General features: G+C 65.6%; 2 protein-coding genes across 6 annotated transcripts in view; both read right to left on the bottom strand.

Moving 5' to 3' along the window:
- Window positions 1-415: 415 nt before the first annotated feature.
- On the bottom strand, window positions 416-3316 carry LOC110577972 (angiopoietin-related protein 5-like). Of its 2 annotated transcripts, XM_021687482.1 has the most exons (7): window positions 3244-3316; window positions 2789-2880; window positions 2660-2687; window positions 2002-2093; window positions 1367-1493; window positions 1033-1218; window positions 416-757 (listed from the first exon to the last, which is right to left on the bottom strand). In XM_021687482.1, the coding sequence occupies exons 2-7, from the start codon at window positions 2873-2875 to the stop codon at window positions 456-458; spliced, it is 822 nt and encodes a 273-aa protein (XP_021543157.1). In that variant the 5' UTR covers window positions 2876-2880; window positions 3244-3316; the 3' UTR covers window positions 416-455. The 2 variants fall into 2 exon arrangements, with proteins under 2 accessions (XP_021543157.1, XP_021543156.1); XM_021687481.1 differs by lacking the exon at window positions 3244-3316 and having other exon boundaries at window positions 2789-2943.
- Window positions 3198-9973, bottom strand: part of TRABD (TraB domain containing) — a 9586-nt gene continuing 2810 nt past the window's right edge. The window contains exons 1-10 of one of the 4 annotated variants that reach the window (XM_021687478.2): window positions 9008-9051; window positions 7818-7892; window positions 7349-7427; window positions 6687-6853; window positions 6114-6254; window positions 5549-5659; window positions 5317-5456; window positions 4905-5077; window positions 4710-4821; window positions 4309-4566 (exon numbers count right to left, since the gene is read on the bottom strand). In XM_021687478.2, coding sequence (XP_021543153.1) covers window positions 4389-4566; window positions 4710-4821; window positions 4905-5077; window positions 5317-5456; window positions 5549-5659; window positions 6114-6254; window positions 6687-6853; window positions 7349-7427; window positions 7818-7856 — 1140 coding nt within the window. In that variant the 5' untranslated portion in view covers window positions 7857-7892; window positions 9008-9051 and the 3' untranslated portion in view covers window positions 4309-4388. Of the gene's footprint in view, window positions 4567-4709; window positions 4822-4904; window positions 5078-5316; window positions 5457-5548; window positions 5660-6113; window positions 6255-6686; window positions 6854-7348; window positions 7428-7817; window positions 7893-8012; window positions 8126-9007; window positions 9052-9973 lie in introns of those variants that run through there. The other 3 variants (XM_021687480.2, XM_021687477.2, XM_021687479.2) reach the window with 3 other exon arrangements.

Here is a 9973-nt window from a genome sequence, read left to right on the forward strand (position 1 = left end):
CCTCCTTCCTAACTGCCTGGGGGGCCCGGCCTGAGCCTACTGTCACCGCTCCCCCTCCCCCAGGTCCCAGGCCCTTCTGACCCCTCTCCTTGCTCCCTCACCCCACTGTCTTACCCACACCTTGGAATCGGGTGGGACTGGGGTCTTGAAGGCTCAAGAGTACCAGGCCCTGTGTCCTGCTGGCTGCCCTCACAGAGGTCACAGCCAGTGGGGGCTCTGGTGGTGCCAAGGGTTCCAGGAGGTCAGCACCAAGGGGTAGTGCTTTCCCAGACCTGGTGACCTTGCTTCTGGCCTAAACGTTGGGCTGCACAGCCTCCTGGATGGACAGGCCTCCCGGGTGCGCCGGGTCTGAGCAGCCAGGCTGGGTCAGCCTCCCCTGTCCTGGCCCCAAGGAAGACACAGCGGACAGCCGGGCTTGAACATTTAATGAGGCTCGGCCACGGATGGGTGGGGGCCTAGGCCTTGCGGGAAGCAGTGGTGCGCACGCGCAGCACGCTGGCGCGCAGGGCGGGCTGGTGGTCGCCCGCGGCCCAGCGCATGCCGGAGGCGGCCCCTGCGTGCTCCGGCCATGGCCCGTTGAGGTCCGCGTGGCCGCAGGCGCTGTACCACCATCCGGCTCCCGAGCGATCGTGGCTGCAGCTGGTGAAGGTCCGGGCGCCATCCGTACAGGGCGTGCAGTGGTCATGGTCGCGGTCCAGCGTGCTGAAGCCACAGCCCTCCTGGTTGTCCGTCTGGCCCAAGCCCCGGAACGCGTCCCCTGCGCGGTGTGGTGGCGTGGGCGGCGGGCTAGCTGACCCTCAGGCCCCCGCTCGCGGCCTTGCCATCTGGAACCCCAGATGGGGAGGGACAGTCTTCCCCAGAGCACAGAGGCTGGCAGATGTGGGTCGGAAAGTAGGGGGCTCCAGGGACCCAACCTCCCCCACCTACCCTGGCCTGCTGCAAGAGTCCCCCCTCCTGCAGCCTGGAGAGCCCAGGGGCAAAGCAGGACACTTGGGGGCAGGCACAGGGGTTCCTTACCTCCCTAGCACTCACCTGCGTTCCCCGAGTACAGGCCGAGGGTCAGCTGGTAAAACTGGTCCTCCTTGTCCACGTGGAAGTTATCATAGTGAGCCTGAAGTGTGTGGTTGTCCGTGTCCAGGAGATCCACCACCAGCTCTGAGCGCAGGCCCGGCTGGGAGGTCAGGCCAGAGATGTGCTCCAGCCCCAGCCAGTGGTCACCTGCAGGAGTGGGGCACCCAGGCAGAGGCTACTGTGTGACGGGCCCCCCCTAGCCTCCTCCTGCCATCTCTCTCCTATGTCCCCGGTGGGGGTCAGGGCCTTGGGGTGCTGGCTGCATCCCTGTGCCCCACGGGCAGCACAGTCCTACCTCTCAGGTCTCCGAAGCCTCGTTTGTACTCCTGCCAGCACCTCTCAAAGTCCAGGGGCCTCCGCCGGCCCCGGTCTCGGCTCTGAATCACCGTCCAGCCACCGTCCGTGCGCATGTCACAGAGAACCTGGGGAACGGGCCAGCCCGTGGCGGCCCGAGAGGGCCAGGCTGGATGCAAGCAGGCCTGCCCCTCTCCTGCCCATCCTCCCTTGAACACTTTGCATTTGAAAACTGAAACTTTGTTTCTCTACTTGTCAGTGTCATATAAACTTGCATCACATTAAATTCACTTTCTCAGAAAAGGGGTCAAACTTGGCAGTGAGGTCACAGGCCCCCAGGAGGGCTGCTCAGTTGATGTCATTCTGCACCCTGCTTTGTTTTTTCACTTAATGTTGTCTCCTGGGCTCTTTCTTTGTTCATACCCTTCGAGGTGGGAGCCTAGGTTTCTCCCAGCCTTTCCTGACTGTAACACAACGTCCGTGAACACCTCTGTGCCCGGGTTTGTCTGAGGACAGACTCCACCAGCAGCGCCTGGCCTGGCTGGCCCTTCTCCTGCTAGGTGGACAGTGCCATCCCTTGTTTTTTGTCCAAGTGACACACACATTACCCCCGGGCCCTCGCTGCGGGCTGCTCACCTTGAAGGGGGCGCTGGCTCCCTCTGGCTGGATGGTGTACACACCACTGCGGGCCCTGGGGCTCTCCACCCAGATATGAGAGCAGTCCCTCCCTGTGGGGGATACGGCCAGGAAGGCTCAGGGCCTGGAGAGGGGCCATGCCCTCTCGGTGACCGGAACCAGAACCCTCCTCCTGCGGACGCCCTGTGACAATCTGGCGGACGATTTACGACCTGGTCCTGGTGGGTGGGCGGCCACAGTCCCCTCACCTTGGGCCATACCTGTCTCAGGCCTCTTCGGAAATGGCTGTGCCTTGGGCTCTGCCAATTTGCTGGTCCCCCAGCCCTCGGCCAGACCCTCGATTCTTCCCGAGGCCCCTGGACACCACCTCACGCCCTCACCTGCTGCCCTTGGAAGGTCAGTCTTGGCTTCCCTACCTTCCTCCTCCTGGCCTGGCAGTGGTCTGAGGGCTACCCCAAGCGCAGCCAGCGTTAGGAGAGAATACAGTGGGGCCTGGTCCTTGCCTGCCCTCCCCCCCAGGCTGTTCTGGGCAGGGACCCGGCCAGGTCCTCATGGGGGGTGAGACCTGCTGGGTGGGGACCTGTGGGTGACAGGTGGGAGGCTGTCCGGCTTGGGCCCACCTGGCAGGCCCCTCCCTCTGCCCCCCACCCAGCCAGACCTTGGGGTTCCAGAAGCACCACCGGCACCTGTGGAGAGAGGACCCGGGTGAGAGGCAGGCTCGGTAGCTCTGGGAGTCCCCAGCTCATCGCAGGCTAGTGAGACCCGTTGGCCTGACGGCCGCTCTTACCAGCTGTCGATACCGCACCATGGAGCTGGCCTGGGGCGCAGAGAGGAAGAGGAGAGCGGCAAGACTCAGCACAGGGCAGGCAGCCATGCTTCCTGAGGGTGCAGACATGGTGGGTGGAGAGCCCAGCCCAAGGCCCTGCCAGCCTCCCTTCACGCCCCCTGGGTGCTCACTGTTGTCTTTCTGGGCAGAGCCGAGCCCCTGGTCCCCAGCACCTTTTGTGCGGGCACTGGGCTCACCCCGCCTCCTCCCTGCCCAGGGGCCGGGCGGGGAGCCTGAGGGTGTGGACAGGGAGGTGAGGGCTGGGGCGCTCCTCTGAGCACATTTCCCCTTGGCGGGTGTCCTCGCTGGGCCCGGCGGGCACCTCCTGCCCGAGCCCTTGAGTCCCATTTCCACACATTGCACAAAACAGGAGCTTCCAAAATTAGACTTTATTTCAGTTCCTAAGGAATGCGTACACGCGCCTCTGTGACAGGAAGATCACGGCCCAGTCCAGTTCACGGCCGTGGGTTTCACCTGGTTTCGTCAGACACTGAGTCAGCACAAGCACAATTGGGCAGGACCCCGGGCCCAGGGGGCGCGTACAGACTCCGCGTCACAGACACATGACCAGGAGCGGCGACGACAAACATGGGCGACACCGGGGTGGACGCCCCGAGTGGGGCCACGGGACGGTGGCCGGCACCCGCCGGCACGTGTGCCAACTGGGGGGCCCTGGCGGACACGCGCCCTCTGTCTGCTGAGGGCGCAGCACAGGGAGCAGGTGCGATCCTCCTTGGCCGGGGGGAGGCTCAGGCCCGGGGGGGCCGCAGCCCCGGATGCCCCGTAGCCAGGGGCTGCCCGAGGGGGCAGCTGGGGGGGCAGCGTCCGGAGGCCGGCCGGGCCCGCTGCTAAAGCCAACCCTTCCCCCAGGCTCGCCGGCTCAGGGCTGAGTGCCCCCCACCCCCCACCACCAACACATCCTCTTTGTCCCAATCAAATTTAAGGCTAGTATTTCCTGACACTGGCTTAAGTTTAAGTTAAAATTACCTGAGTAAAAAAAATTCAGACATTTCTAAAAGCCAAAACCACACCACTTCTGCAAGCAGAGCGGCTACCAAGCTCGGCCCAGCTGCCCTGTAGGGAGGCAGGCTCCCAGGAGCCGCACGAGGGCCGCTCTGGCTCCTCCCCAACGCGCCGGCGGGAACCCCACGGCCCAGAACCCACCGTGAGTCGCTACCGGCCGGGGCCCGCCGCCAGCGCAAGACAAGGCACAGTGAGGTAGGGGAGGGCTGGCCGTGCCCACCTCGGCCCCTCCCCCACCAGCTCGTCCTGATGCCCGTGAACCCTGTGAACCCCAGGAGTGGTCCCTGCAGGGTTGGGGATGGGGGTGGGGGTGGGGCTGCTGGGAAGCCTGAGCTCAGAGCAGTTAAATAATTCTTTATTTGGGCGGGTTGGGGGAGGGCAGGCGTGGCTGGGCCTGGACCCCCACGGGGGGTGGCGCCCAGAGGGGGGCGGGGGGGGGGGGGGGGGGGGGGGGGGGGGGGGGGGGGGGGGGGGGGGCCCGCCCCAGTGCCTCTCAGCTGCTGCGACTCAGCAGCCGCCACCGCCAAGTCCGTCCTTCCTATTTGTGCGGCCGGGCCGTGGACGCCCTCTGCAGACAGTACTGAGTGACAGGCAGCGACAGGACCAGGCTGGTGGCGCGGCGTCCCATCCAGTAGAGGCCGTAGCCCAGCAGGCCCAAGAAGGCGGCCTTCACGGCCAGCCGGGACACTCTGCCGGAGATGGACGGCGGGGGGACACTGGGGAAGGGAGGGCGGGCTGGGCCTGGCTCGGATGGGGGGGGCACGTGCGCCCCCCCAGCCCCAGCATGGCTGCTGCCCCCTCCCCAGGCCCCGCTCTGTGCTGGGGGACGGCGCGGCATGGGCGGGCGGGCGGTACTCACGTCATGATCTCCTGGATGTTGAGGTCCGTGGTCCAGTTCTTCTCGATGCCCGGGACGTGGCCCATGCCCACGACACCCACCACGACGGAGGGGACGCACTTCCTGGGCTCAGCTGTGGGGGAAGCGACGCGTCAGCAGCGGCCTGGTGGTGCCGGTGCCCGGAGGACCCCCGCCCGGGCCGGCCGTCGCGGTCACCGTCGGAGGAGCGTGGCAGCTCGAGGCGCCGGGCGGCCTGCCTCAGCATGTAGGTCAGGTAGACGTCACGCTCTGAGACGATGGTGCGGTGCAGGTCGGGAAACTCGCCGATCATCTCCGCCATCATCTGCTCCAGCAGGTCCTTCTGCTTGCAGCGCTCCACGTCATCCTTGCTGGGGGCAGAGGGCACGCTGCCAGCCTTGTGGGGACGGGGCGGCCAGCAGGAGGCTGGTGCTGTTGACCCAGGGCAGGGACCTCCGCACCCTTTGTGTTTGGGCTCACGGCGGAAGGAAGGGGTGGGAAGGCCTTGTTTGAGGAGGCTTAGCCCAAGAACAAGGGGGCCGTGCTGCATGGTGGGTCCCGGGCCACTCTTCCTGGGTGGGGCTGCCCGCGGGAGGCTGAGGAGCCCTACCTGATGGGGTCTGACAGGAAGCACAGGCCCCAGGCCAGCTTCACCTTCTGCCAGAAGGACAGCGCCGCGATGGCCCTCTTGAAGGTGACGGGGATGGGCCGGTCGCCCAGGTGGAACTTGCAGAAAGGCACCTTGCTGGCCTGGGGCAGAGGCTGGGTGTTGGCTGGGGAAGCCCGAGCCCCGGGCAGCTGCCCAGGTGCTGAGCCCCCTTCCCGGCTGAACCCAGACCCACCTCCTTGAAGGCCTCCCTGAACTCGCCGCCAGGAGCCATGCCCAGCTGCTCGGTGATGTGGGCCGACACCTTCAGCAGCAACATCTGCATGAGTCCGGACATGACCCCGTTCTGCAGGGGAGGGAGCCGACGGTCAGCGGCCACGTGGAGGCTGAGCACAGCCTTCTTCAAACGTGAGGGGAGGCCCTGCCTGCATTCCGGGACTGAGCAAGGGCCGTGGACGGGCCGCCATGTCCATGGCGGATGCCCCTCCCCTCCTGCCCCTCCAGCCCCGACCCCACTCCTCTGCCCACGTCCCCCTGAGGGGCACATGTCATGCTGGGCTGGCGGGGACTCTGAGACCACCCCTCTGCCCTTTGCCGAGCTCCTTGGGTCCCTGTCCACGTCCTCCCTGGGGGCTGAAGCCCACCCACCTTACCTCCCTTGTCTGAAACCCAATAAAGGCATGCCCCTCTCCCGCCCGGGGCCTCGCACCGCCTGGAAGGCCGCATGCTCACAGGTGGGCAGAGCAGGGGGCGTGGCCGCCTGGGGAGGGGGCTCAGCCCGCGCCCGCCCGACACCGCACCTGCCTCACGGCTTGCTGCAGCTTCTCCAGGCTGAGCTCCTTGGCCTCCTGCAGCAGCGTGCTCTCGTCCATCTTCAGCATGGACACACGGTACTGGCACAGCTCCACCACCACCACGTCGGGCTGCACCTCCCGGATGGTCTGCAACGGACCAGCCGGCTCAGCCCGGCGCCCTGCCCCCAGCGCCGACCCGACGAGCTGCGTCCCCGGTGCCCCGCCCCCGGCGCTGACCCTGACGAGCAGCATCCCCAGGGGCCGCGTCAGCTGCCGTGGCGACAGCGACACAACAGAAAAGTGCACGAGGCCACGAGGGCTGCACCTCCCGGATGGTCTGCAACGGACCAGCCGGCTCAGCCCGGCGCCCCGCCCCCAGCGCCGACCCCGACGAGCGGCGTCCCCAGGGGTCGCCTCAGCTGCCGTGGCGACAGCGACACAACAGAAAAGTGCACAAGGCCACGAGGGCTCCGTGGCCTCAGAAACCCCTTTGCTGAGGGCACCGGAGTCACGCAGGAGGCAGCAGCTCAGGCGACGGGGCCGCTCGGCCTGAGGCCAGCCCCGGGTGACGGGCCTCACCTTCACCACGTCCTTCTTGCTGTCATCACTGAAGTGAGCGGTGCCCACCACGTACACCCGGCTCCCGTCCTCAGCCACCAGCTCGGTCACCGTGCGCGGCAGGCTGGGCCGCTCTCGCCTCCTCCTCAGCTTCATCTCCAGGAGCAGGGTCAGTGCGTCCGCGTCGGCTGCAAGGACAGCAGCTCAGCTGGGGTGCCATGCACACCGGTGGCCTGGGCTCCCGGTCCTCAGGGCTGAGCCACACCCGGGGCCCAGATGCGCACAGGGGCATGCGCGCCCGAGCAGCACCGCCCACGGGGGTCCCTCCCAGCTGCGACGTGCCTGTCCCTGCTCACTACGGTGTGCAGCTGGGCACGGCACCGTCTGACGAGACCCTCCCTATGGAAAGGGTCCTGGGCCTCGGGAAGCTCTGCATCCTCCACGAGAGGGAGCCCCCAGCCGCCACGGCCCCCATGGCATCCCTGAAGCACTCAGACCCCCACCCCAGGGAAGGGGCTCCTGATGGAGCTCCCCCAACCCTCTTGTGCTCCAGGGCCTCCTCCCCAACAACCGGGGCTGGCCTGGGCCGCTGGTCGTCAGACTCAGACCACCCAGTCGGAGCCCCTTCGGCCAGGGAGCTGCCCCTGCCCCCCCAGCCCTGAACGATCTCAGAGAGCACGCACACAGGTTCTGGGATTCTCCAGAAAGCACCCTGGGCACCACCTCTGAGGCCCCCACTGCCACAACAGGTTCAATGCCGGCCTGCAGAGGGAAGGGAACGTTTGAGTGGGGGTGCCCACCCTCCCTGGGGCCCGCCTGGGCTCAGGGCACCCACTTGCCCCCGGTGGGGCCCACTGAGGACTCGGGCCACTGCTCCACCAACTCCGCATGCTCCCCAGCAATCAAAGCCTGTCTGTGATCATCGCCTTGTGTGCAGCCCACCCCCAGGGCTCCCTGCCCCAAGGTCTCCCCTGGCTGACCCTCTGGGCAGGAAAACCACACAAAGCTCTCCTATAGAAGCAGCCAGAGTGATCCCAGGTAGCCACACGGAGGGGGGACCCACACTCCGCTGACCAGCTAGCTGGACCCTGAGCCCGAGGTCGTACAGGAAGCAGGCCCCCCACACCCCAGCATCTGGCCCAGGCCTCTGACCTCCTGAGGTGGCTGGCCCTGCTCCTCCTCCCCCTCCATGGCTGGGTAGCGGCTCCTGGCACTGATGAGTGAAGCCTGAGGAGACAGAGGAACCATGTTCGCACCTGGAACCCCAGGGTCGTGCCCAGGGCTCAGTCTGTTTTGAAAGATCCGCGGGCGGGATCACAGGCTCTGCACTTCCAGACAGATCGTCACCTGTCCATCGCCAGCTATGGAGGTCCAGGGTCCCTGTGACCGGGCACCGTAGATGTGGGACCTGTAAACCCTGCACCACGGGGCTAAGAACAGGGCTGGGGATGCCTGGCTTTGCCCCAGCTGGTGAACTGGGGGTCCTCTGTGTCACCAGGGACAGACAACTGCCAAAGACAACGGACCATTCAGACCTCCAGGGCCAAGGGGAATCAGGGGCCCGAGACCTCTGTCAGGCCGTGGGATTCTGGACACCGGAAGGGCCGGCAGCACTGACAATGCAGACTTCACCCACGCTTCCCCAAGACGCCATGGGGAAACTCAGCCCCGAGTCTGAGAGCAGGGTGGCCGGCACAGCGTGGGAGAGCAGCTTGAAATGAGGAGCCCCTGGAGAAGTCTGACGCGTGACTGCAGGCTGTCACTCCAACTGGTCTGAAGCTGTGGTGTGATATCATGTTTGGTTCTGGAGTCTGCCTCTGTCCACGGGCACCAGGGGATGGAAGGACGGGGAGTGGCGCGGTGGGGAGCAATGCTCGCAGGCCTCACTTCGGTCTCACCCTCGCACTGCCCTTCTCAACGTTCCACAGTACGGAAGGAAGGGCACGCGGTGAAGTAAGACACTGCGTCAGGTTCCTTTCCCCTCTGAGCGCCGCGATCCCAGCTCCCCCCCAAGCCCGTTTCCTCCTCAGCAGCAAGAGGGACCCATCCCCCGCGCAGGCAGCTCAGAGATGGGGCGGGGCTCCCTTCCAGTTTAACCAAATGCCTGATCTGGTGTCCAGGGACACTCGGACAGGCCTTGGAGCTGACCGGGGTGGGATGGGCAGCCCATCCTGAGGATGGCCAGGTTTCTGAAAGAAATACAGTCACGGTAAGGGTCAGAAAGAGGAACTGGCTTAGGGCCAAAGGAAGCAGCTAGGCCCTGGTGGGAGGTTGGCCAGCAGAGAAGGGTGGCTGGGGAGGGGAAAGAGGGCCCGGACTTCTAAGCGCTCCTCCCAGAATACCTCCTGTCCAGGATCCCCAAAGCCCCGTCTTCCCGCTTTACAGATTAAAGCACTCCACCAATGCAAGATGCCAACTAAGTACAAACAGGAAGCGGTGCCTGAAGCCAGAGGGCGGGGCTGAACGGTCAGGGGAGCTGGCCCTGCCCCTCCTCAGGCTCCTGAGCTGGCCCAGGGGGGCAGCTGGAGATGCCGGTCCTTAGCCCGGCTTTACACAAAAAAGCAAACAGTTCTTACTTTCAAGCAGCACAAAGCTGCCAAAGAACCAGAAAAACTTCTTAAGAAAACATCCTGTGCTCTGGCAGGGAAGCTCCTATTAACAACCAGCAAATGGGAGGTCACCACGTTGTCGCCACAGCCTTCCCTCCCACGGGTGTGGTGGTGGCAGGTCTGGGGCGTGGTGGCCCTCACCCACCCTGGGGCAGTGTGGCCAGACCGGCCCCACCGTGCACAGGCGGGGGAGGGGGGGGAAGGGGGGGAGGAGGGGGGCACCTTTCTGGGTGTGCCCTTCTGGGTCCTGCCTCCTGTGGGCTGGGGGTATGTGGGTGGCAGACGAGCCTGTCAGGCCTAAAGCCCAGCCTTGAGCCTGTTAAGTGCCAGGACCCGGGTCCCCTGGAGCTCTCTGTCCCACTCCCTGCAGCTGCTCCCCAGGGATGCGTGCCTGGTCTAGTCAAGCAGGAGGGCCACTGAGGGCCACCCCTTCAGCCTGAGTCCGTGATTCTGAGAAGCCTCTTTCTCTGATGCTGCCGCCTCCACACACTTTCCAATACCCTGGTTCCTCTCAAACTCAGAGGTGGGGTCCCCTGGCAATACCTTTGTAGAATGTCATTTCAGTGGGTTGTAAATTTCAAATATTTATGGCTGGGGCCTGAGCCTTTCCCAGCTGCCAGGTGGGAAGCAAAGGCCCCCACAGACCTCCGAGCCCAGGCCCCACCTCTCTGCACCCACTAGTGGCTGCCAGGGAGCGTC

The sequence above is a fragment of the Neomonachus schauinslandi genome, chromosome 5 (genome assembly GCF_002201575.2).
Source record: "Neomonachus schauinslandi chromosome 5, ASM220157v2, whole genome shotgun sequence".
Classification (NCBI taxonomy): Eukaryota; Metazoa; Chordata; class Mammalia; order Carnivora; family Phocidae; genus Neomonachus; species Neomonachus schauinslandi.

Coding starts and splice junctions, on each gene's coding strand:
- LOC110577972 (XM_021687481.1), bottom strand. CDS start 2,896: ATGTCTGCACCCTCAGGAAGCATGGCTGCCTGCCCTGTGCTGAGTCTT. Junction 1,219..1,366: donor AGGCTTCGGAGACCTGAGAG/GTAGGACTGTGC, acceptor CCACTCCTGCAG/GTGACCACTGGCTGGGGCTG. Junction 758..1,032: donor CCTGTACTCGGGGAACGCAG/GTGAGTGCTAGG, acceptor CACACCGCGCAG/GGGACGCGTTCCGGGGCTTG.